The 27,447-nt window shown below is 43.7% G+C and overlaps 1 protein-coding gene across 3 annotated transcripts in view; it reads left to right on the top strand.

Annotated features, from left to right (window-relative positions):
• Positions 1-27,447, top strand: part of HECW2 (HECT, C2 and WW domain containing E3 ubiquitin protein ligase 2) — a 202,864-nt gene that overhangs the window by 129,094 nt on the left and 46,323 nt on the right. For all 3 annotated transcript variants that reach the window (XM_038749729.1, XM_038749728.1, XM_038749730.1), the window contains exons 18-23: positions 267-350; positions 4,448-4,557; positions 8,475-8,595; positions 13,997-14,110; positions 20,684-20,836; positions 24,361-24,459. In XM_038749729.1, the coding sequence (XP_038605657.1) occupies positions 267-350; positions 4,448-4,557; positions 8,475-8,595; positions 13,997-14,110; positions 20,684-20,836; positions 24,361-24,459 (681 nt within the window). The remainder of the gene's footprint in view (positions 1-266; positions 351-4,447; positions 4,558-8,474; positions 8,596-13,996; positions 14,111-20,683; positions 20,837-24,360; positions 24,460-27,447) is intronic.

The following is a 27,447-nucleotide window of genomic DNA, read 5'->3' as shown; positions in this document are numbered from 1 at the left end:
TTGAGCGCTTTCTGTGTGCAGAGCACCGGACTGAGCTCTTGGGAAGTATGAAAGTCGATTCTGTTCATTCAGTGGTATTTATTGAGCGCTTTCTGTGTGCAGAGCACCGGACTGAGCGCTTGGGAAGTACAACAGTCGATTCTGTTCATTCAGTGGTATTTATTGAGCGCTTTCTGTGTGCAGAGCACTGGACTGAGCGCTTGGGAGAGGACGGGAGAATGCTAAACAGGCCCGACTCGGGAAACTTGGTGTCTCCGCTCCCACAGGGAGAAAATCCAATATATCCGGACGGAAGGGACCCCCGGCTTGGTGCGGCTTTCCGGCGACGCCGACCTCGTGATGCTCCTAAGGTAGGTTGGGCAGTGTGGCTCAGGGGGAAGAGCCTGGGCTTGGGAGTCCGAGGTCGTGGGTTCGAATCCTGACTCCACCTCTGGTCAGCTGGGTGACTTTGGGCCAGTCACTTCACTTCTCTGGGCCTCAGTTCCCTCATCTGGAAAATGGGGATGAAGACTGGGAGCCCCAAGTGGGACAACCTGATCACCTTGTATCTCTCCCAGCGCTTAGAACGGTGCTTGGCACAGAGTAAGTGCTTAACAAATGCCATTATTATTATTATTATTATTATTATTATTATTATTATTATTCTGTGGGCCTCAATTCCCTCATCTGTAAAATGGGGATTAAGACTGTGAGCCCCAAGTGGAACAACCTGATCACCTTGTATCTCTCCCAGCGCTTAGAACGGTGCTTGGCACAGAGTAAGCGCTTAACAAATACTATTATTATTATCATTATTATTATTATTATTATTCTCTGGGCCTCAGTTCCCTCATATGGAAAATGGGGATGAAGACTGGGAGCCCCAAGTGGGACAACCTCATCATCTTGTATCTCCCCCAGCGCTTAGAACGGTGCTTGGCACAGAGTAAGCGCGTAACACATGCCATCATCATCATGTGTGACTTGGCAAGTCACTTCACTTCTCTGTGCCTCAGTTCCCTCATCTGTCAAATGGGGATGAAGACTGTGAGCCCCCAGCGGAACAACCTGAACACCTTGTAACCTCCCCAGCGCTTAGAACAGTGCTTTGCACATAGTAAGCACTTAATAAGTGCTATTGTTATTATTATTCTCTGGGCCTCAGTTCCCTCATCTGTAAAATGAGGATGCAGACTGGGAGCCCCAAGTGGGACAACCTCATCACCTTGTATCTCTCCCAGCGCTTAGAACGGTGCTTGGCACAGAGTAAGCGCTTAACAAATACCATTATTGTTATTATTATTATTCTCTGGGCCTCAGTTCCCTCATCTGTCAAATGGGGATACAGACTGGGAGCCCCAAGTGGGACAACCTGATCACCTTGTATCTCTCCCAGCGCTTAGAACAGTGCTTGGCACAGAGTAAGCGCTTAACAAATACCATTATTATTTATTATTATTATTATTATTATTACTATTATTATTATTCTCTGGGCCTCAGTTCCCTCATCTGTAAAATGGGGATGCAGACTGGGAGCCCCAAGTGGGACAACCTGATCACTTTGTATCTCTCCCAGCGCTTAGAACAGTGCTTGGCACAGAGTAAGCGCTTAACAAATACCATTATTATTATTATTATTCTCTGGGCCTCAGTTCCCTCGTCTGTAAAATGGGGATGAAGACTATGAGCCCCCCGTGGGACAAGCTGATCACCTTGTATCTCCCCCAGCGCTTAGAATAGTGCTTTGCACAGAGTAAGTGCTTAACAAATACCATTATCAGCTATGTGACTTTGGGCATGTCACTTCACTTCTCTGAGCCTCAGTTCCCTCATCTGTCAAATGGAGATGAAGGCTGTGAACCCCACAGGGGACAACCGAATACCTTGTATCCACCCCAGCGCTTAGAACAGTGCTCGGCACATAGTAAGCACTTAACAAATACCATCATTATTATTAGGTGATGGGTTCTAATCCCGGCTCCGCCACTCGTCTGCTGTATGACCTTGGGCAAGTCACTTCACTTCTCCGGGCCTCAGTTCCCTCGTCTGTCAAATGGGGATGAAGATCGTGAGCCCCATGTGGGACAACCTCATCACCTTGTATCTCCCCCAGCGCTTAGAACAGTGCTCGGCACATCGTAAGCGCTTAACAAATACGATCATTATTATTATTATTACTACTACTATTGTTAACAATAATAAAGGGAGAGAATCCTTGCACCCAGCGGGCTCACAGTCATTCCTATAATGAATTCAGTCGTGTTTATTGAGCGCTTACTGTGTGCAGAGCACTGTACTAAGCGCCTGGAAAGTACATCCTCCCCTTCCCCTCCCTACAGCACCTGTATATATGTTTGGACAGACTTATTACTCGATTTTACTTGTACATATTCACCATTCTATTTACTTTATTTTGTTAATATATTTTGTTTTGTCGTCTGTCTCCCCCTTCTAGACTGTGAGCCCACTGTTGGGTAGGGACTGTCTCTAGATGTTGCCAACTTGGACTTCCCAAGCGCTTAGTACAGTGCTCTGCACACAGTAAGCGCTCAATAAATACGATTGAATGAAGAATGAATGAATTTATTGAGCGCTTACTGCGTGCAGAGCACTGTACTAAGCGATTGGAAAGTCCAACTCAGTAGCAGAGAGAAACAATCCCTACCCACTAATGGACTCTCAGTCTAGAAGGGGGAGATTTACTGAGCGCTTACTGCGTGCAGAGCGCTGTACTAAGCGCTTGGAAAGTCCAATTCGGCAACATAGAGAGACGGTCCCTACCCAACAATGGGCTCAGGGTCTAGAAGGGGGAGATTTATTGAGCGCTTACTGTGTGCAAAGCATTCAATCCTTTATTCAGTTGTATTTATTGAGCGCTTACTGTGTGCAGAGCACTGTACTAAGCGCTTGGAAAGTCCAATTCGGCAGCAGAGAGAGACAATCCCCACCCACCAACGGGCTCACAGTCTAGGAGGGGGAGATTTACTGAGTGCTTACTGCGTGCAGAGCACTGTACTAAGCGCTTGGGAAGTAAAAGTTGGCAACAGAGAGAATCCCTACCCAACAACGGGCTCATGGTCTAGAAAGGGGAGACAGGGAACAAAACAAAACATATTAACAAGATAAAATAAATAGAATAAATATGTACAAATAAAATAAAATCAATCAATTGTATTTATTGAACACTTACTGTGTGCAGAGCACTGTACTAAGCACTTGGGAAGTCCAAGTTGGCAACATCTAGAGACGGTCCCTACCCAACAGCGGGCTCACAGTCTAGAAGGGGGAGACAGGGAACCAAACAAAACATATTAACAAAATAAAATAAATAGAATAAATATGTACAAATAAAATAAATAAAATACATCAATCAATCAATCAATCAATCATATTTATTGAGCGCTTACTGTGTGCAGAGCACTGTACTAAGTGCTTGGGAAGTCCAAGTTGGCAACATCTAGAGATGGTCCCTACCCAACAGTGGGCTCACAGTCTAGAAGGGGGAGACAGAGAACCAAACAAAACACATTAAAAAATAAAATAAATAGAATAAATATGTACAAATAAAATAAATAAAATACATAAATCAATCAATCAATCGTATTTAAATAAAATCAATCAATCAATCGTATTTATTGAACGCTTACTGTGTGCAGAGCACTGTACTAAGCACTTGGGAAGTACAAGTTGGCAGTATATAGAGATGGTCCCTACCCAACAGTGGGCTCACAGTTTAGAAGGGGGAGACTGGGAATCAAACAAAACATATTAACAAAATAAAATAAATAGAATAAATATGTACAAATAAAATAAATAAAATCAATCAATCAATCGTATTTATTGAGAGCTTACTGTGTGCAGAGCACTGTACTAAGCACTTGGGAAGTCCAAGTTGGCAGCATCTAGAGACGGTCCCTACCCAACAGCGGGCTCACAGTCTAGAAGGGGGAGACAGGGAACCAAAAAAACATATTAGCAAAATAAAATAAATAGAATAAATCTGTACAAATAAAATAAATAAAATCAATCAATCATATTTATTGAGTGCTTACTGTGTGCAGAGCACGGTACTAAGCGCTTGGGAAGTCTATGTTGGCAGCGTCTAGAGACGGTCCCTACCCAACAGTGGGCTCACGGTCTAGAAGGGGGAGACAGGGAACCAAACCAAACATATTAACAAAATGAAATAAATATGTACAAATAAGATCACCTTGTAACCTCCCCAGCGCCTAGAACAGTGCTTTGCACATAGTAAGCGCTTAATAAATGTCGTTATTTCTAGACCATGAGCCCACTGTCGGGTAGGGACCGTCTCCAGATGTTGCCAACTTGGACTTCCCAAGCGCTTCGTACAGTGCCCCGCACCCAGTAGGCGCTCAATGGATACGACTGATTGATTGATTGACTGATAAATCAAATAAATCGATGGCCGCTGACGGCCGGCCGTCGCTTCTGCTTCTTTCCGCAGCTTGTTTGAGGAAGAGGTGATGTCGTTCGTCCCCCCTCACGCCTTACTGCACCCCAACTACTGTCCTTCTCCTCGGGGGTCTCCCGCCTCTTCGCCTCAGAACTCCCCAGGTAACTCGGGGTCAGGGGTCAGGGGTCAGGGGTCAGGGGTCGTGGGGCCGGAGGATGGACGACGGTCCGGCGGCCGGAGGGTCGGAGGGCGGGAAGATTCACTCCAGGATACGATTGATTGATTGATTGATTGATTGACAGGCATCAGTAGCGTCGGTAGAAACGAATAGAATTAGAGATCGAGAGCTACACATTGGAACAAGTAAAACAGGCATTAATAGAAATAAATAACAGCGGGCCCACAGTCTCGAAGGGGGAGATGGACCGCAAAACAAAACATAGTAACAAAATGAAATAAGGAGAATGAATATGTACAAGTAAAATAAATAATAATACTAATGATCATCAGCAATCGTATTGATTGAGCGCTTACTATGTGCAGAGCACTGTACTAAGCGCTTGGGAAGTACAAATTGGCAACATCTAGAGCCAGTCCCTACCCAACAGTGGGCTCACGGTCTGAAAGGGGGAGACAGAGAAGAAAACCAAACATACTAACAAAATAAAATGAATAGAATAGATCTGTACAAATAAAATAAATAAATAAATAGAGTAATAAATATGTACAAACATATATACATATATACAGGTATGATGATGGAATTTGTTAAGCGCTTACTATGTGCAAAGCACATAAATTAATAGAGTAATAAATATGTACAAACATATACATATATACATATATATATATATAAAAGTATATATATATATATATACATAAAAGTATATATATACATAAAAGTATAGACTTTTAGACTGTGAGCCCACTGTTGGGTAGGGACTGTCTCTATATGTTGCCAATTTGTACTTCCCAAGCGCTTAGTACAGTGCTCTGCACATAGTAAGTGTTCAATAAATACCATTGATGATGATATATCTATCTGTCTATCTATCTATCTATATATACTTGTCAGCTCGGTGACTTTGGGCAAGTCACTTCACTTCTCTTTCCTTCCTCTCCCCCTCCTCCCCCCTCCATCCCCCCTGCCTGACCTCCTTCCCCTCCCCACAGCACCTGTATAGATGTATAGATGTTTGTACAGATTTATTACTCTATTTATTCATTTATTTGACTTGTACATATCTATTCTATTTATTTTATTTTGTTAATATGTTTGGTTTTGCTCTCTGTCTCCCCCTTCTAGACTGTGAGCCCGCTGTTGGGTAGGGACCGTCTCTGTATGTTGCCAACTTGTACTTCCCAAGTGCTTAGTACAGTGCTCTGCACACAGTAAGCGCTCAATAAATACGATTGATTGATTGATCCCCAGTTCCCCACAGACGAACATCCCCGGAGGCGTCCATCTGGCTCCGAGGCCTACTTGGCCTCCTTCTAGGCCATCAGCCCGTTGGTGGGCAGGGATCGTCTCTGTCTGTTGCCCAGTTGGACTTTCCAAGCGCTCAGTACAGTGCTCTGCGCCTAGTTAGCACCCAGTGAATGATTGAACGAATGAATGAATGCTCTGCACACAGTAAGCGCTCAATAAATATCTTTGAATGAACGAATGAATGCTCTGCACACAGTAAGCGCTCAATAAATATCATTGAATGAACGTATGAATGCTCTGCACACAGTAAGCGCTAAATAAATATGATTGAATGAACGAATGAATGCCCTGCACACAGTAAGAGCTCAATAAATCTGCCCCTTCTAGACCGTGAGCCCATTGGTGGGCAGGGATTGTCTCGATCTGTGGCCCAATTGAGCTTAGTACAGTGCTCTGCACATAGTTAGCACCCAATAAATACGATTGAATGAATGAGTGAATGCTCTGCTCGCAGTAAGCGCTCAATAAATCTCCCCTTTCTAGTCCATGAGCCCATTGGTGGGCAGGGATTGTCTCTATCTGTTGCCCAATTGGACTTTGCAAGCGCTTAGTACAGTGATCTGCGCACAGTAAGCGCTCAGTAAATACGATTGAATGAATGAATGCTCTGCACACAGTAAGCGCTCAATAAATCTCCCCCTTCTAGACCATGAGCCCGTTGTTGGGCAGGGATCGTCTCTATCTGTTGCCCTATTGGGCTTTCCAAGCGCTTAGTACAGTGCTCTGCGCATAGTTAGCACCCAATAAATATGATTGAATGAATGAATGAATGCTCTGCACACAGTAAGTGCTCAATAAATCTCCCCCTTCCAGACCGTGAGCCCACTGTTGGGCAGGGATTGTCTCTGTTGCCCAATTGGACTTTCCAAGCGCTTAGTACAGTACTCTGCACACAGCGCTCAATAAATCTCCCCCTTCTAGTCCGTGAACCCATTGGTGGGCAGGGATCGTCTCTATCTGTTGCCCAATTGGACTTTCCAAGCGCTTAGTACAGTGCTGTGCGCACAGTAAACGCTCAATAAATATGATTGAATGAACGAATGAGTGCTCTGCACACAGTATGCGCTCGATAAATCTCCCCCTTCTAGACCGTGAGCCCATTGGTAGGCAGGGATTGTCTCTATATGTTGCCCAATTGGACTTTCCAAGCGCTTAGTACAGTGCTCTGCGCACAGTAAGCGCCCAATAAATATGATTGAACGAATGAATGAATGCTCTGCACACAGTAAGCTCAATAAATCTCCCCCTTCTAGACCGTGAGCCTGTTGTTGGGCAGGGATTGTCTCTATCTATTGTCCAATTGGACTTTCCAAGCGCTTAGTACAGTGCTCTGCACATAGTTAGTGCTCAATAAATCTCCCCCTTCTAGTCCATGAGCCCGTTGTTGGGCAGGGATCGTCTCTATCTGTTGCCCAGTTGGACTTTCCAAGCGCTTAGTACAGTGCTCTGCACACAGTAAGTGCCCAATAAATACGATTAAATGAATGAATTAATGCTCTGCACACAGTAAGCGCTCAATAAATCTCCCCCTTCCACACCGTGAGCCCATTGGTGGGCAGGGATTGTCTCTATCTGTTGCCCAGTTGGATTTTCCAAGCGTTTAGTACAGTGCTCTGTGCACAGTAAGCGCTCAATAAATAGGATTGAACGAATGAATGAATGTTCTGCATACAGTAAGCGCTCAATAAATCTCCCCCTTCTAGACCGTGAGCCCGTTGGGCAGGGATTGTCTCTATCTATTGTCCAATTGGACTTTCCAAGTGCTTAGTACAGTACTCTGAACATAGTTAGCGCTCAATAAATCTCCCCCTTCTAGACCATGAGCCCGTTGTTGGGCAGGGGTCGTCTCTATCTGTTGCCCAATTGGACTTTCCAAGCGCTTAGTACAGTGCTCTGCTCACAGTAAGCGCTCAATAAATATGATTGAATGAATGAATGCTCTACACACAGTAAGCGCTCAATAAATCTCCACCTTCTAGACCATGAGTCTGTTGTTGGGCAGGGATCGTCTCTATCTGTTGCCCAATTGGACTTTCCAAGCGCTTAGTACAGTGCTCTGTGCATAGTTAGCGCTCAATAAATCTCCTCCTTCTAAACCATGAGCCTGTTGTTGGGCAGGGATCGTCTCTATCTGTTCCCTAATTGGACTTTCCAAGCGCTTAGTACAGTGCTCTGCCCATGGTAAGCGCTCACTATACTTCTCTGGGCCTCGGTTCCCTCATCTATAAAATGGGGATGAAGTCTGTGAGCCCCCCGTGGGACAACCTGATCACCTTGTATCCCCCCCAGCGCTTAGAACAGTGCTTGGCACATAGTAAGCGCTTCACAAATACCATTATTATTATCATTATAATGACCTTGTATCTCCCCCAGCACTTAGAACAGTGCTTGGCACGTAGTAAGCACTTAATAAATACGATTAAATGAATATTTGTCGCCAAATTGTACTTTCCAAGCATTTAGTGCAGTGCTGTGCACATAGTAAGTGCTCAATAAACATGATTGAAGAAATGAATGATTGTTTATTATTTATTATTATTATTATTTATTATTATTATTATTATTATTATTGTCATTATTTCCCCCCAGGGACGCAGCGTGCCAACGTGCGAGCCCCGGCCCCGTACAAGCGAGACTTCGAAGCCAAACTGAGGAACTTCTACAGAAAGTTGGAGACCAAGGGGTGCGGGCAGGGCCCCGGAAAACTCAAGTGAGTGGAGAATAATAATAATAATAATAATAATAATAATAATAATAATAATAATAATAATAATAGTTGTACTAACAATGATAATAATAATGATAATCATACTTCTAATGATGATGATGATAATAATCATACTACTAATGATGATGATAATAGTAAAAATAATAATAACCATACTAACAATGATAATACTACTACTACTACTACTACTACTACTACTACTACTACTACTACTACTACTACTACTAATAATAATAATAATAGTATTAAGCGCTTACCATGCACCAAGCACTGTTCTAAGTGCTGGGGGAGATGCAAGGTCATAATAATAATGGTTTTTGTTAAGCACTTACTATGCACCAAGCACTGTTCTAAGCGCTGGGGGAGAGACAATAATAATAATGATGGCATTTATTAAACGCTTACCATGTGCCAGGCACTATTCTAAGCGCTGGGGGAGAGATAATAATAATTATAATAATGATGATGGTATTTGTTAAGCACTTACTATACGCCAAGCACTGTTCTAAGTGCTGGGGGAGATGCAAGGTCATAATAATGATGGTATTTGTTAAGCGCTTACTATGCGCCAAGCGCTGTTCTAAGCGCTGGGGGAGAGACAATAATAATAATGATGGCATTTATTAAACGCTTACCATGTGCCAGGCACTATTCTGAGCGCTGGGGGAGATACAAGGTCATAATAATAATAATAATAATAATAATAATAATAATAATAATAATAATAATAATAGTATTTGTTAAGCGCTTACAAGATCATAATAATAATAATAATAGTATCTGTTAAGCAATTACTATGTGCCAAGCACTGTTCTAAGCACTAGGGGAGATACAATAATAATTATGATGGCATTTATTAAACGCTTATCATGTGCCAGGCACTATTCTAAGCGCTGGGGGAGATTCAAGGTTATAATAATAATAATAATAATAATAATAATAATAATAATGGTATTTGTTAAGCACTTATTATGTGCCAAGCACTGTTCTAAGCACTGGGGGAGATACAAAGTCATAATAATAATAATAATAATAATAATAATAATGGCATTTGTTAAGCACTTACTATGTGCAAAGCACTGTTCTAAGCTCTGGGGAGGTTACAAGGTGATCAGGTTGTCCCACGGGGGGCTCACAGGTTTCATCCCCATTTTCCAGATGAGGGAACTGAGGCCCAGAGAAGTGAAGTGACTTACCCAAAGTCACACAGCTGACTAGTGGCAGAGCCGGGATGTGAACCCATGACCTCTGACTCCAAAGCCCGGGCTCTTTCCATTGAGCCATGCTGCTTCTCTGCTTCTTTAATAATAATAATAATAATAATAATAATAATAATAATAATAATAATAATAATAATAGTATTTGTTAAGCACTTACTATATGCCAAGCACTGTTCTAAGCGCTGGGGGAGTTACAATACTATTACTACTACTACTACTACTACTAATGATGGTATTTGTTAAGTGCTTACTATGTGCCAAGCACTGTTCTAAGCACTGGGGGAGATACAATAATAATTATAACAATAATAGTATTTGTTAAGCACTTACTATGTGCCAAGCATAGTTCTAAGCACTGGAGTAGATACAATAATAATAATCATAATAATGATATTTGTTGAGTGCTTACTATGTGCCAAGTACTGTTGTAAGCTCTGGGGAAGATACAGTAATAATAATAATAATAATAATAATATTTGTTAAGTGCTTACTACGTGCCAAACACTGTTCTAAGAGCTGGGGGAGATAAAGTAATAATAATTATAATGATGATGATATTCATAAAGCTCTTACTATGTGCAAAGCACTGTTCTAAGCACTGGGGGGGATACAATAATAATAATGATGATGGCATTTGTTAAGCGCTTACTATGTGCCAAGCACTGTTCTAAGCGCTGGAGTAGGTGCAATAATAATAATAATAATAGTGGTATTTGTTGAGCACTTACTATGTGTCAAGCACTGTTCTAAGCTCTAAGGGAGATACAGTAATAGTAATAATAATAATGATGATGGTATTTGTCAAGCGCTTACTATGTGCCGAGCACTGTTCTAAGCACTGGAGTAGATACAACAACAACAATAATAATAATAATAGTGGTATTTGTTGAGCACTTACTATGTGCCAAGCACTGTTCTAAGTTCTAGGGGAGATACAATAATAGTAATAATAATAATAATGATGATGGTATTTGTCAAGCGCTTACTATGTGCCGAGCACTGTTCTAAGCACTGGAGTAGATATAATAATAATGATAGTGGTATTTGTTGAGCGCTTACTGTGTGCTAAGCACTGTTCTGAGCTCTAGGGGAGATACAATAATAATAATAATAATAATAATAATAATAATAATGGTATTTGTTAAGCGCTTACTACGTGCCAATCACTGTTCTAAGCACTGGAGTAGATACAACGGTAATAATAATAATAGTGGTATTTGTTGAGTGCTTACTGTGTGCCAAGCACTGTTCGAAGCTCCAGGGGAGATACAATAATAGTAATGATAATAATAATAATGATGATGGTATTTGTTAGCTCTAGGGGAGATACAATAATAGTAATAATAATAATGATGATGGTATTTGTATAGCGCTTACCATGTGCAAAGCACTGTTCTAAGTACTGGGGGGAGATACAATAATAATAATGATGATGGCATTGGTTAAGCGCTTACTATGTGCCAAGCACTGGTCTAAGCACTGGAGTAGATACAATGATAATAATAATAATAGTGGTATTTGTTAAGCACTTACTATGTGCCAATCACTGTTCTAAGCACTGGAGTAGATACAACGGTAATAATAATAATAGTGGTATTTGTTGAGTGCTTACTGTGTGCCAAGCACTGTTCTAAGCTCCAGGGGGGATACAATAATAGTTATAATAATAATGATGATGGTATTTGTTAAGCACCTACTATGTGCCAAGCACTGTTCTGGGTGACTTGGGGCGGTCACTTCCCTTCTCTGGGCCTCAGTTCCCTCATCTGTCAAATGGGGATGAATAAGAATAAAATGATGGCGTTTGTTAAGCGCTTACTATGTGCCAAGCATTGTTCTGGGTGACTTTGGGCGATCACTTTGCTTCTCTGGGCCTCAGTTCCCTCATCTGTCAAATGGGGATTAAGACTGTGAGCCCCACGGGGGACAACCTGATTAACTTGTATCTCCCCCAGCGCTTAGAACAGTGCTTGGCACATAGTAAGCGCTTAACAAATGCCATCATTATTAGTATTATCATTATATAGTAAATCCCGGGTCTGTCAATTGTCAGCTGTGTGACTTTGGGCAAGTCACTTCACTTCTCTGGGCCTCAGTTCCCTCCTCTGGAAAATGGGGATGAAGACTGTGAGCCCCCCGGGGGGCAACCTGATCACCTTGTATCCTCCCCAGCGCTTAGAACAGTGCTTTGCACATAGGAAGAGCTTAACAAATGCCATCATCATCATATAGTAAGTGCTTATCTCAACTCTGCCACCTGTCAGCTGTGTGACTTTGGGCCAGTCACTTCACATCTCTGTGCCTCAGTTCCCTCATCTGTAAAACGGGGATGAAGACTGTTGAGCCCCGGGGGACAACCTGATCACCTTGTATCCCCCCCAGCGCTTAGAACGGCGCTTGGTACGTAGTAAGCACTTAACAAATGCCATTATTATTATTATTATTATTATTATTATTATTCTCTGGTTCTATATCTATTCTATTTATTTTATTTTGTTAGTATGTTTGGTTTTGTTCTCTGTCTCCCCCTCTTAGACTGTGAGCCCACTGTTGGGCAGGGACTGTCTCTATATGTTGCCAATTTGTACTTCCCAAGCGCTTAGTCCAGTGCTCTGCACACAGTAAGCGCTCAATAAATACCATTGATGATGATGATGATGGGCCTCAGTTTCCTCATCTGTCAAATGGGGATGAAGACTGTTGAGCCCCACGGGGGACAACCTGATCACCTTGTATCTCCCCCAGCGCTTAGAACGGCGCTTGGTACGTAGTAAGCACTTAACAAATACCATCATCATTATTATTATTATTCTCTGGGCCTCAGTTCCCTCATCTGTCAAATGGGGATGAAGACTGTTGAGCCCCACGGGGGACAACCTGATCACCTTGTATCTCCCCCAGCGCTTAGAACGGCGCTTGGTACGTAGTAAGCACTTAACAAATACCATCATCATTATTATTATTATTCTCTGGGCCTCAGTTCCCTCATCTGTCAAATGGGGATGAAGACTGTGAGCCCCACAGGGGACAACCTGATCATCTTGTATCCCCCCGCAGCGCTTAGAACAGTGCTTGGCACGTAGTAAGCGCTTAACAAATGCCCCCATCATCATCATCATCACACGCAGAGTGGACACACGCCCTGTTAAAACCATAAACCCAGCCTCATCTCGCTGGGATTTCATTCCGTCGCGAAATCCCGTTCAATTTGGGTACTTACTGAGCGCCCACAGAGGAAGCAGCATGGCTCAGTATCTAGACTGTGAGCCCACTGTTGGGTAGGGACTGTCTCTATATGTTGCCAATTTGTACTTCCCAAGCGCTTAGTACAGTGCTCTGCACACAGTAATAATAATAATAATAATAATAATGACATTTGTTAAGCGCTTACTATGTGCAAAGCACTGTTCTAAGCGCTGGGGAGGGGAAACAAGGTAATGAGGTTGTCCCACGTGGGGCTCACAGTCTTCACCCCCACTTTAAAGATGAGGGAACTGAGGCTCAGAGAAGTTAAGTGACTTACCCAAGGTCACACAGCAGACATGTGGCAGAGCCGGGATTCGAACCTATGATCTCTGACTCCAAAGCCCGGGCTCTTTCCACCGAGGCACGCTGTAAGCGCTCAATAAATACGATTGATTGATTGATTGATTGAAAGAGCCTGGGCTTTAGGAGTCAGAAGTCATGGGTTCAAATCCCAGCTCCGCCACTCGTCAGCTGGGTGACTTTGGGCAAGTCACTTCACTTCTCTGGGCCTCAGTTCCCTCATCTGTCAAATGGGGATGAAGACTGGGAGCCCCCCGTGGGACAACCTGATCACCTTGTAACCTCCCAAGCGCTTAGAACAGTGCGTTGCACATAGTAAGCGCTTAATAAATGCCATTATTATTATTATTATTATTACCGGGGGACGGGGGGAGGTGAGGGGCCTTAGATGCTTACTTGTACATATCTATTTTATTTATTTTATTTTGTTAGTATGTTTGGTTTTTGTTCTCTGTCTCCCCCTTCTAGACTGTGAGCCCGCTGTTGGGTAGGTCCCGTCTCCAGATGTTGCCAACTTGGACTTCCCAAGCGCTTACTACAGTGCTCTGCACACAGTAAGCGCTCAATAAATACGACTGATTGATTGATTGATTCTTCTTCCCATTTCTCCCGTACAGACTGATGATCCGGCGGGATCGTCTGCTGGAGGATGGCTTCAATCAGATCATGGCATATTCCCGGAGGGATCTGCAGAGGAGCAAGCTATACATCACCTTCGTCGGGGAAGAAGGGTGAGCCGACTCACGGCGACTTATTGAGCGCTTCCTCTAAGAATAATAATACTAATAATGCTAATAATGGTATTTGTCCATTTGTTCCCAGCTGGGATTCAAAGGGGCCCACAGGGATGGGTGTGATAATAAGAATAATGATAATAATAATGTTGGTATTTGCTAAGCGCGTAACTGAGAAGCAGCATGGAAAGAGCCGGGCTTGGGAGCCAGAGGTCGTGGGTTCGAATCCCGCCTCCGCCACTTCATTCATTCATCCATTCCATCGTATTTATTGAGCGCTTACTGTGTGCAGGGCACTGGACTAAGCGCTTGGGAAGCACAAATTGGCAACATATAGAGACGATCCCTACCCAACGACGGGCTCACGGTGTGGAAGAGGGTGACAGACAGCAAAACAAGTCGTCAGTCTTGTATATATATATACATATTTGTTACTCTATTTTACTTGTACATATTTATTCTATTTATTTTATTTTGTTAATAAGTTTGGTTTTGTTCTCTGTCTCCCCTTTCTAGACTGTGAGCCCGCTGTTGGGTTGGGACCGTTTCTAGATGTTGCCAACTTGGACTTCCCAAGTGCTTAGTACAGTGCTCTGCACATAGTAAGCGCTCAATAAATACGATTGATTGATTGACAGGCATCAGTAGCGTCAGTAGAAATGAATAGAATTAGAGATCTAGAGCTACACATTAGAACAAGTAAAACAGGCATTAATAGAAATAAGTAACAGCGGGCTCACGGTCTAGAAGGGGGAGACGGACAACAAAACAAAACATATTAACAAAATAAAATAAGTAGAATGAATATGTACAAGTAAAATAAATAATAAAAATAATGATGGAATTTGTTGAGCGCTTATTATGTGCAAAGCACATAAATAAATAGAGTAATAAATATGTACAAACATATATACATATATATATAAAAGTATATATATATACTTGTCAGCTGGGTGACTTTGGACAAGTCACTTCACTTCTCTCTCCTTCCTCCTCCCCTTCTCCATCCCCCATGCCTTACCTCCTTCCCTTCCCCACAGCACCTGTATATATGGATAGATGTTTGTACATATTTATTACTCCATTTATTTTACTTGTACATATCTATTCTATTTATTTTATTTTGTTAATATGTTTGGTTTTGTCGTCTGTCTCCCCCTTCTAGACTGTGAGCCCGCTGTTGGGTAGGGACCGTTTCTAGATGCTGCCAACTTGGACTTCCCAAGTGCTTAGTACAGTGCTCTGCACATAGTAAGCGCTCAATAAATACGATTGATTGATTGACAGGCATCAGTAGCGTCAGTAGAAATAAATAGAATTAGAGATCTAGAGCTACACATCAGAACAAGTAAAACAGGCATTAATAGAAATAACTAGCAGCGGGCTCACGGTCTAGAAGGGGGAGACGGACAACAAAACAAAACATATTAACAAAATGAAATAAGTAGAATGAATATGTACAAGTAAAATAAATAATAAAAATAATGATGGAATTTGTTAAGCGCTTACTATGTGCAAAGCACATAAATAAATAGAGTAATAAATATGTACAAACATATATACATATATATATAAAAGTATATATATATAAAAAAGTATATATAAAAGTATATATATATATATATATATAAAAGTATATATATATATATATATATACTTGTCAGCTGGGTGACTTTAGGCAAGTCACTTCACTTCTCTCTCCTTCCTCCTCCCCCTCTCCATCCCCCATGCCTTACCTCCTTCCCTTCCCCACAGCAACTGTATAAATGGATGGATGTTTGCACAGATTTATTACTCTATTTATTAATTTATTTTACTTGTACATATCTATTCTATTTATTTCATTTTGTTAATATGTTTGGTTTTGTCGTCTGTCTCCCCCTTCTAGACTGTGAGCCCGCTGTTGGGTAGCGACCGTCTCTAGATGTTGCCAACTTGGACTTCCCAAGCGCTTAGTCCAGTGCTCTGCACACAGTGAGCGCTCAATAAATACCATTGATCGATTGATTGATCCTCTGGGCTTCAGTGACCTCATCTGGAAAATGGGGATGAAGTCTGGGAGCCCCATGGAGGACAACCTGATCACCTTGTATCCCCCCCTCAGCGCTTAGAGCAGTGCTTGGCACATAGTAAGCGCTTAACAAAAACCATCATCATTATCATTATTATGGGCCCCGGCCCGTTGATTCAGCCCGGCTGGCAGAGCTGTACCTGCCCCAAAGTCACCCAGCTGACAAGTGGCAGAGGCGGGATTTGAACCCACCACCTCTGACTCCAAAGCCCGGCCTCTTTCCACTGAGCCACGCGGCTTCTCTATTGAGCGCTTCTGCTACTTATTAATAATAATGATGGCATTTATTAAGCGCTTACTATGTGCAAAGCACCGTTCTAAGTGCTGGGGAGGTTACAAGGTGATGAGGTTGTCCCCCGGGGGGCTCACGGTCTTCATCCCCATTTGACAGATGAGGGAACCGAGGCCCAGAGAAGTGAAGTGACTTGCCCAAAGTCACCCAGCTGACAAGTGGCAGAGCCGGGATTTGAACCCACCACCTCTGACTCCAAAGCCCGGCCTCTTTCCACTGAGCCACACTGCTTCTCTATTGACCGCTTCTGCTTCTTATTAATAACAATGATGGCATTTATTAAACGCTTACTCTGTGCCAAGCACTGTTCTAAGTGCTGCAGAGGTTAATAATAATAATAATGATGGTATTTGTTAAGCGCTTACTATGTGCAAAGCACTGTTCTAAGCGCTGGGGAGGTCACAAGGTGATCAGGTTGTCCCACAGGGGGCTCACAGTTTTAATCCCCATTTTACAGATGAGGTAACTGAGGCCCAGAGAAGTGAAGTGACTTGTCCAAAGTCACCCAGCTGACAAGTGGCAGAGCCGGGATTAGCACCCACGACTTCTGGCTCCGAAGCCCGGGCTCTTGCCACTAAGCCACAGTGCTCAGCACATAATAGAGAAGCAGCATGGCTCAGTGGAAAGAGCCCGGGCTTTGGAGTCAGAGGTCATGGGTTCGAATCCCGGCTCTGCCACTTGTCACCTGTGTGACTTTGGGCAAGTCACTTCACTTCTCTGTGCCTCAGTTACCTCATCTGTAAAATGGGGATGAAGACTGTGAGCCCCCCGTGGGACAACCTGATCACCTTGTAACCTCCCCAGCGCTTAGAACAGTGCTTTGCACAGAGTAAGCGCTTAATAAATCATCATCATCATCAATCGTATTTATTGAGCGCTTACTATGTGCAGAGCACTGTACTAAGCGCTTGGGAAGTACAAATTGGCAACATAGAGAGACAGTCCCTACCCAACAGTGGGCTCACAGTCTAAAAGGGGGAGACAGAGAACAAAACCAAACATACTAATAAAATAAAATAAATAGAATAGATATGTAGAAGTAAAATTAATAAATAGAGTAATAAATATGAACAAACATATATCCATCTATACAGGTGCTGTGGGGAAGGGAAGGAGGTAAGATGGGGGGATGGAGAGGGGGACGAGGGGGAAAGGAAGGAAGGGGCTCAGTCTGGGAAGGCCTCCTAATAAATGCCATCATTATTATTATTATAAAAGGTGCTTAACAAATGCCATTATTATCATTATTATTATTATTATTTTATTGTTATTATTAGGGGATGCCCTCCCCGCAGGGCAGCAGCTCCTCTGGCTGGTTCGGTGCCCACTTAGCTCTTGGTTAAGAACGGAAGCCACATCTTCCTTCCTGTTTGTCAAGAAGCAGAGAGAGACGCCTTCTTCTCCTAGGGGGAAGGGTAATAATAACCATGATGGCATTTATTAAGCGCTTACTATGTGCCAAGCACTGTCCTAAGCGCTGGGGAGGTTGCAAGGTGATCAGGTTGTCCCACGGAGGGCTCCCAGTCTTAATAATAATAATAATAATAATAATAATAATAATAATAATGGCATTTATTAAGCACTTACTATGTGCCAAGCACTGTTCTAAGCGCTGGGGAGGTTACAAGGTGATCAGTTTGTCCCACGGGGGGCTCACAGTCTTCATCCCCATAATAATAATTAAAATGATGGCATTTATTAAGCGCTTACTATGTGCCAAGCACTGTTCTAAGCGCTCGGGAGGTTACAAGGTGATCAGTTTGTCCCACGGGGGGCTCACAGTCTTAATCCCCATAATAATAATAATGATGGCATTTATTAAGCGCTTACTATGTGCCAAACACTGTTCTAAGCGCTCGGGAGGTTACAAGGTGATCAGTTTGTCCCACGGGGGGCTCACAGTCTTAATCCCCATAATAATAATAATGATGGCATTTATTAAGCGCTTACTATGTGCCAAGCACTGTCCTAAGCGCTGGGGAGGTTACAAGGTGATCAGGTTGTCCCATGGGGCGCTCACAGTCTTCATCCCCATAATAATAATAATAATAATGATGGCATTTATTAAGCGCTTACTATGTGCCAAGCACTGTCCTAAGCGCTGGGGAGGTTACAAGGTGATCAGGTTGTCCCACGGGGGGCTCACAGTCTTCATCCCCATAATAATAATAATAATAATAATAATAATTATAACAATAATAATAATAATAGCATTTATTAAGTGCTTACTATGTGCCAAGCACTGTCCTAAGCGCTGGCGAGGTTACAAGGTGATCAGGTTGTCCCACGGGGGGGGCTCCCAGTCTTCATCCCCATTTGACAGATGAGGGAACTGAGGCCCAGAGAAGCGAAGTGACTTGCCCAAAGTCACACAGCTGATGAGTGGCGGAGCTGGAATTTGAACCCATGACCTCTGACTCCAAAGCCCGGGCTCTTGGTAGAGAAGCAGCGTGGCCCAGTGGGTAGAGCCAGGCCCTGGGATTCAGAAGGACCTGGGTTCTAATCCCAGCTCCGCCACTTATTATTATTATTATGGTATTTATAAAGAGAAGCAGCGTGGCTCAGTGGAAAGAGCCCGGGCTTTGGAGTCAGAGGTCAGGGGTTCAAGTCCCGATTCCACCACTCATCAGCTGTGTGACTTTGGGCAAGTCACTTCACTTCTCTGGGCCTTAGTTCCCTCATCTGTTAAATGGTGATGAAGACCGTGAGCCCCCTGTGGGACAACCTGATCACCTTGTAACCTTCCCAGCGCTTAGAACAGTGCTTTGCACATAGTAAGCGCTTAATAAATTTCATTATTATTATTATAAAGCACTTACTATGTGCCAGGCACTGTTCTAAGCACTGGGGTGGATACGAGGTGATCAGGTTGTCCCACGTGGGGCTCATAGCCTTCATCCCCATTTTCCAGATGAGGGAACTGAGGCCCAGAGAAGTGGAGTGACTTGCCCAAAGGCACCCAGCAGACAAGTGGTGGAGTCAGGATTAGAACTCATGACCTCTAGCGCTTAACAAGTACCATCATGATGATGATTATTATCATCCCACTCCCACAACCCCCTGCTGGAGAATAGAGCGGTGGCCCTGTCCAAGGAGGAAAGGGAAGAAAGAGCCCGGGCTTGGGAGCCAGAGGTTCTGGGTTCTAATCCCGGCTCCGCCACTTGTCAGCTGGGTGACTATGGCCAAGTCACTTCAATTCCCTGGGCCTCAGTTCCCTCATCTGGAAAATGGGGATGAAGACTGTGTGCTCCACGTGGGACAACCTGATCACCTTGTATCCCCCCAGGGCTTAGAACAGTGCTTGGCGCATAGTAAGTGCTTAACAAATACTATATTTATTATTATTATTGTTAATATTATAAAGAAGTACCATCATGATGATGATTATTATCATCCCACCCCTGCAACCCCCCACCGGAGAATAGAGTGGAGGCCTTGTCCAACGAGGAAAGAGGTAGAAATCAGGCCGCAGTGATGTTGAGCTCCCTGACTGATTTTCTTTTTCTTTCTTTCTTTCTTTCTTTCTTTCTTTCTTTCTTTCTTTCTTTCTTTCTTTCTTTCTTTCTTTCTTTCCTTCTTTCTTTCTTTCTTTCTTTCTTTCCTTCTTCCTTCCTTCCTTCCTTCCTTCCTTCCTTCCTTCCTTCCTTCCTTCCTTCCTTCCTTCCTTCCTTCCCTCCTTCCCTCCTTCTTCCTTTCTTTCTTTCTTTCTTTCTTCCTTCCTTCCTTCCTTCCTTCCCTCCTTCCCTCCTTCTTCCATTTCTTTCTTTCTTTCTTTCTTTCTTTCTTTCTTTCTTTCTTTCTTTCTTTCTTCCTTCCTTCCTTCCTTCCTTCCTTCCTTCCTTCCTTTCTTTCTTTCTTTCTTTCTTTCTTTCTTTCTTTCTTTCTTTCTTTCTTTCTTTCTTTCCTTCTTCCTTCCCTCCTTCCCTCCTTCCCTCCTTCCCTCCTTCCCTCCTTCCCTCCTTCTTCCCTTCCTTCCCTCCTTCTTCCCTTCCTTCCTTCCTTCCTTCCTTCCTTCCTTCCTTCCTTCCTTCCTTCCTTCCTTCCTTCCTTCCTTCCTTCCTTCCTTCCTTCCTTTTTCTTTTCTTCCTCCCTCCTTCCCTCCCTCTTCTCTCTCTCTCTCTCTCTCTCTCTCTCTCTCTCTCTCTCTCTCTCTCTCTCTCTCTCTGTCTCTCTCTTTCTCTTTTTCCTCTCTTTCTTTCTCCAAAAGCCTGGATTACAGCGGCCCGTCCCGAGAGTTTTTCTTCCTGGTGTCCCGGGAGCTGTTTAACCCGTACTACGGGCTGTTCGAGTACTCCGCCAACGACACGTACACCGTGCAGATCAGCCCCATGTCCGCCTTCGTGGACAATCACCACGAGTGGTAAGTTAGGCCGGACGCTTTCCCCAGACTCCTGCTGCGCTGGGTCTTCGTTCATTCCTTCATTCACTCGTATTTATTGAGCGCCTACTGTGTGCAGAGCACTGGACTAAGTGCTTGGGAAGTACAATTCAGCCACAAAAAGAGACAATCCCTGCCCGTGACGGGTTCACAGTCTAGAAGCGGGGAGACAGACATCATTCATTCAATCGTATTTATTGAGCGCTTACTGTATGCAGAGCACTGTACTAAACGCTTGGGAAGTACAAGTTGGCAACATATAGAGACGGACCCTACCCAACAGCGAGTTTACATCAAAACAAGTCAGCAGGCATCAGTATAAATAGAATTCTAGCTAGAGCCCTGTCACTCATTCATTCCATCATATTAAGCGCTTACTGTGTGCAGGGCACTGTACTAAGCGCTTGGGAAGTACACGTCGGCAACATGTAAAGACGGTCCCTACCCAACGACGGGCTCACAGGCTAGAAGGGGGAGACAGACAGCAAAACAAGTCGACAGGCACCAGTAGCGTCACTAGAAATAAATAGAATTAGAGATCTATAGCTACACATCAGAACAAGTAAAACAGGCATTAATAGAAATAAATAGAATTATAGATAGGTAATTTTGATGCTAATTTTGATGCTATTCATTCATTAAATCGTATTTATTGAGCGCTTACTGTGTGCAGAGCACTGTACTAGGCGCTTGGGACGTCCACGTCGGCAACGTATAGAGACGGTCCCTACCCAACAGCGGGCTCGAAGTCTAGGAACAAACATCAGAACAAGTCAACAGGCATCAATAACATCGGTAGAAATAAACAGAATTAGAGATCTCTAGCTACACATCAGAACAAATAAATCAGGCATTAATAGAAATAAATAGAATTATAGATAGGTAATTTTGATGCTAATTTTGATGCTATTCATTCATTCATTCACTCAATCGTATTTATTGAGCGCTTACTGTGTGCAGAGCACTGGACTAAGCGCTTGGGAAGTACAAGTCGGCAACATATAGAGATGGTCCCTAGCCAACGACGGGCTCACAGTCTAGAAGGGGGGAGACAGACAACAAAACAAGTCGACAGGCATCAATAGCGTCTGTAGAAATAAATAGAATTAGAGATCTCTAGCTACACATCAGAACAAATAAAACAGGCATTAATAGAAATAAATACAGTTATAGATAGGTCATTTTGATGCTAATTTTGATGCTATTCATTCATTCATTCATTCAATCATATTTATTGAGCGCTGTCTATGTGCAGACCGCTGTACTAAGCGCTTGGGAAGTCCAATTCAGCAACATATAGAGATGGTCCCTACCCAACGACGGGCTCACAGTCTAGAAGGGGGGAGACATTCATTCATTCATTAATTCAATCGTATTTATTGAGCGCTTACTGTGTGCAGAGCACTGTACTAAGCGCTTGGGAAGTACAAGTCAGCAACATATAGAGATGGTCCCTACCCAACAGCGGGCTCACAGGCTAGAAACAAACATCAGAACAAGTCAACAGGCGTCAATAGCGTCGGTAGAAATAAATAGAATTAGAGATCTATAGCTACACATCAGAACAAATAAAACAGGCATTAATAGAAATAAATACAGTTATAGATAGGTAATTTTGATGCTAATTTTGATGCTATTCATTCATTCATTCAATCGTATTTATTGAGCGCTTACCATGTGCAGAGCACTGTACTAAGCGCTTGCGAAGTACAATTAGGCAACATGTAGAGAGTCCCTACCCAACGACGGGCTCACTGACTAGAAGGGGAGAGACAGACAGCAAAACAAGTCTATAGGCATCAATAGCGTCTGTAGAAATAAATAGAATTAGAGGGCTATAGCTGCACATCAGAACAAATAAAACAGGCATTAATAGAGATAAGTAGAATTATAGATAGGTAATTTTGATGCTAATTTTGGTGCTATTCATTCATTCAATCGTATTTATTGAGCGCTTACTGTGTGCAGAGCACTGTACTGAGCGCTTGGGAAGTACAATTAGGCAACATATAGAGACAGTCCCTACCCAACGACGGGCTCACAGTCGAGAAGGGGGAGACAGAGAACAAAACAAGTCGACAGGCATCAATAGCGTCGGTAGAAATAAATAGAATTAGAGATCTCTAGCTACACATCAGAACAAGTAAAACAGGCATTAATAGAAATAAATAGAATTATAGATAGGTAATTTTGATGCTAATTTTGATGCTATTCATTCATTCATTCAATCGTATTTATTGAGCGCTTACTGTGTGCAGAGCACTGTACTGAGCGCTTGGGAAGTACAATTAGGCAACATATAGAGACAGTCCCTACCCAACAGCAGGCTCACAGTCGAGAAGCGGGAGACAGACAGCAAAACAAGTCGACAGGCATTAATAGCCATGGTAGAAATAAATAGAATTAGAGATCTATAGCTACACATCAGAACAAATAAAACAGGCATTAATAGAAATAAATAGAATTATAGATAGGTAATTTTGATGCTAATTTTGATGCTATTCATTCATTCATTCAATCGTATTTATTGAGCGCTTACTGTGTGCAGAGCACTGTACTAAGCACTTGGGAAGTACAATTAGGCAACATATAGAGACAGTCCCTACCCAACGACGGGCTCACAGTCTAGAAGGGGGGAGACAGCGTAAGCGCTTAGTACAGTGCTCTGCACACAGTAAGCGCTCAATAAATACGATTGATTGAGACAGACAACAAAACAAGTCGACAGGCATCAATAGCGTCGGTAGAAATAAATAGAATTAGAGATCTATAGCTACCCATCAGCACAAATAAAACAGGCATTAATAGAAATAAATATATGTTGCCAATTTGTACTTCCCAAGCTCTTAGTACAGTGCTCTGCACATAGTAAGCGCTCAATAAATACGATTGATGATGATGATGATGAAATAAATACAGTTATAGATAGGTCATTTTGATGCTAATTTTGATGCTGTTGATTCCTGTCTCCTTGTTTTATTGTCGGTCTCCCCCCTTTCAGGACTGTGAGCCTGTTGTTGGGTGGGGATTGTCTCTATATGTTGCCGTATTGTACTTCCGAAGCGCTTAGTCCAGTGCTCTGCACACAGTGAGCGCTCAATAAATACCACTGAACGGGCGAATATGTCCATATAATAATAATAATAATGATGGCATTTGTTAAGCGCTTACTATGCAAGGCACTGTTCTAAGCGCTGGATATACACGAGTGTTGTAGGGTGGGAAAGGGGGGGAGAGAAAAAGGGGGGCTTAGTCTCCAGCGCTTAGAACAGTGCTTTGCACATAGTAAGCGCTTAATAAATGTCATTATTATTATTATTATTATTAGTAGTAGTAGTAGTAGTAGTAGTAGTAGTAGTAGTAGTAGTAGTAGTAGTAGTAGTAGTAGTCGTAGTAGTATTGGGCGTCGTGGCTCCATATGGATCATCGCGGCTATGGAGCGAGCGCCTTGGCTCCGTAGTGAGCGCCGCGGCTATGTACTAAGCGTCACACCCTTGCCGTTGCAGGTTCCGGTTTAGCGGCCGCATCTTGGGCCTGGCGCTGATCCACCAGTACCTGCTGGACGCCTTCTTCACCCGCCCGTTTTACAAGGCCCTGCTCAGAATGTGAGCCATGGGGGACTCGGTGGGGACGGGGACGGGGCAGAGATAATGACCACGGCATTTGTTAAGCGCTTACTATGTGCCAAGCACTGCGCTGAGCGCCTGGGGTGGCGTCCAGGGTCGTCAGGTTGTCCCCCATGGGGTTCTAACTCCAGCTCCGCCGCTTGTCATTCAATCGTACTTATTGAGCGCTTACTGTGTGCAGAGCACTGTACTAAGCGCTTGTCAGCTGTGTGACTTTGGGCAAATCACTTCTTTCATTGATGATGAAGTGAGCCCACTGTTGGGTAGGGACTGTCTCTATATGTTGCCAATTTGTACTTCCCAAGCGCTTAGTACAGTGCTCTGCACATAGTAAGCGCTCAATAAATACGATTGATGATGATGATGATGATGGTATTTGTTAAGCGCTTACTATGTGCCAAGCACTGTTCTAAGCACCAGGGTAGATGCAAGGTGATCAGGTTGTCCCCCGTGGGGCTCTAACTCCTGCCCCGCCGCTTGTCATTCAATCGTACTTATGGAGCGCTTACTGTGTGCAGAGCACTGTACTAAGCGCTTGTCAGCCGTGTGACTTTGGGCGAGTCACTTCATTCATTGATGATGGTATTTGTTAAGCACTTACTACGTGCCAAGCACTGTACTAAGCACTTGTCAGCCATGTGACTTTGGGCGAGTCACTGCATTCATTGATGATGGTATTTGTTAAGCGCTTACTATGTGCCAAGCACTGTACTAAGCGCTTGTCAGCCGTGTGACTTTGGGCGAGTCACTGCATTCATTGATGATGGTATTTGTTAAGCGTTTACTATGTGCCAAGCACTGTTCTAAGCACCAGGGTGGATACAAGGTGATCAGGTTGTCCCCTGTAGGGCTCTAACCCCAGCTCTGCCGCTTGTCATTCAATTGTATTTATTGAGCGCTTACTGTGTGCAGAGCACTGTACTAAGCACTTGTCAGCTTTGTGACTTTGGGCAAGTCACTGCATTCATTGATGATGGTATTTGTTAAGCGCTTACTATGTGCCAAGCACTGCTCTAAGCACCAGGGTAGATACAAGGTGATCAGGTTGTCCCCCGTGGGGCTCCAACTCCGGCTCTGCTGCTTCTCATTCAATCGTACTTATTGAGCACTTACTGTGTGCAAAGCACTGTACTAAGCGCTTGTCAGCCGTGCGACTTTGGGTGAGTCACTTCATTCATTGATGATGGTATTTGTAAAGTGCTTACTATGTGCCAAGCACTGTTCTAAGCACCAGGGTGGATACAAGGTGATCAGGTTGTCCCCCGTGGGGCTCTAACTCCAGCTCTGCCACTTGTCATTCAATCATACTTATTGAGCACTTACTGTGTGCAGAGCACTGTACTAAGCGCTTGTCATCCATGTGACTTTGGGCGAGTCACTTCATTCATTGATGATGGTATTTGTTAAGCGCTTACTATGTGCCAAGCACTGTTCTAAGCACCAGGGTAGATACAAGGTGATCAGGTTGTCCCCCGTGGGACTCACAGTCTTCATCCCCATTTTCCAGATGAGGGAACTGAGGCCCAGAGAAGTGAAGTGACTTGCCCAAAGTCACTCAGCTGACAATTGGCGGAGGCGGGATTTGAACCCGTGACTTCTGACTCCAAAGCCCGGGCTCTTTCCTCATTACTTCAATCGTATTCATTGAGCGCTTACTGTGTGCAGAGCACTGTACTAAAAGTACTTTTCAGCTGTGTGACTTTGGGCAAACCACTTCATTCATTGATGATGGTATTTGTTAAGCGCTTACTATGTGCCAAGCACTGTTCTAAGCACCAGGGTAGATGCAAGGTGATCAGGTTGTCCCCCATGGGGCTCTAACTCCGGCTCCGCCGCTTGTCATTCAATCGTGTTTATTGAGCGCTTACTGTGTGCAGAGCACTGTACTAAGCGCTTGTCAGCTGTGTGACTTTGGGCGACTCACTTCATTCATTGATGATGGTATTTGTTAAGCGCTTACTATGTGCCAAGCACTATACTAAGCGCTTGTCAGCCGTGTGACTTTGGGCAAGTCATTCATTGATGATGGTATTTGTTAAGCGCTTACTATGTGCCAAGCACTATACTAAGCGCTTGTCAGCTTTGTGACTTTGGGCGAGTCACTTCATTCATTGATGATGGTATTTGTTAAGCGCTTACTATGTGCCAAGCACTGTTCTAAGCACCAGGGTGGATACAAGGTGATCAGGCTGTCCCCCGTGGGGCTCTAACTCCGGCTCCGCCGCTTGTCATTCAATCGTACTTATTGAGCGCTTACTGTGTGCAGAGCACTGTACTAAGCGCTTGTCAGCTGTGTGACTTTGGGCGAGTCACTTCACTCATTGATGATCAATCAATCAATCAATCAATCGTATTTATTGAGCGCTTACTATGTGCAGAGAACTGTACTAAGCGCTCGGGAAGTACAAATTGGCAACACATAGAGACAGTCCCTACCCAACAGTGGGCTCACAGTCTAAAAGGGGGAGGCAGAGAACAGAACCAAGCATACCAAGAAAATAAAATAAATAGGATAGAAATGTACAAGTCAAATAAATAAATAAATAAATAAATAAATAAATAGAGTAATAAATATGTACAACCATATATACAGGTGCTGTGGGGAAGGGAGGGAGGTAAGATGGGGGGATGGAGAGGGGGACGAGGGGGAGAGGAAGGAAGGGGCTGAGTGTGGGAAGGCCTCCTGGAGGAGGTGAGCTCTCAGCAGGGCCTTGAAGGGAGGAAGAGAGCGAGCTGGGCGGAGGGGCAGAGGGATTGGGGGCATTCCGGGCCCGGGGGAGGACGGGGGCCGGGGGTCGATGGCGGGACAGGCGAGAACGAGGCCTAACGGGGAGGAAATTAGCGGCGGAGGAATGGAGGGTGTGGGCTGGGTTGGAGAAGGACAGAAGGGAGGGGAGGTAGGAGGGGGCCAGGGGATGGATGGATGGATGGATGGACAGCCTGGAAGCCCAGGGGGAGGAGTTTCTG

Source organism: Tachyglossus aculeatus, chromosome 7 (genome assembly GCF_015852505.1).
Source record: "Tachyglossus aculeatus isolate mTacAcu1 chromosome 7, mTacAcu1.pri, whole genome shotgun sequence".
Classification (NCBI taxonomy): Eukaryota; Metazoa; Chordata; class Mammalia; order Monotremata; family Tachyglossidae; genus Tachyglossus; species Tachyglossus aculeatus.
This window is presented reverse-complemented; position numbering and strand designations above follow the sequence as displayed.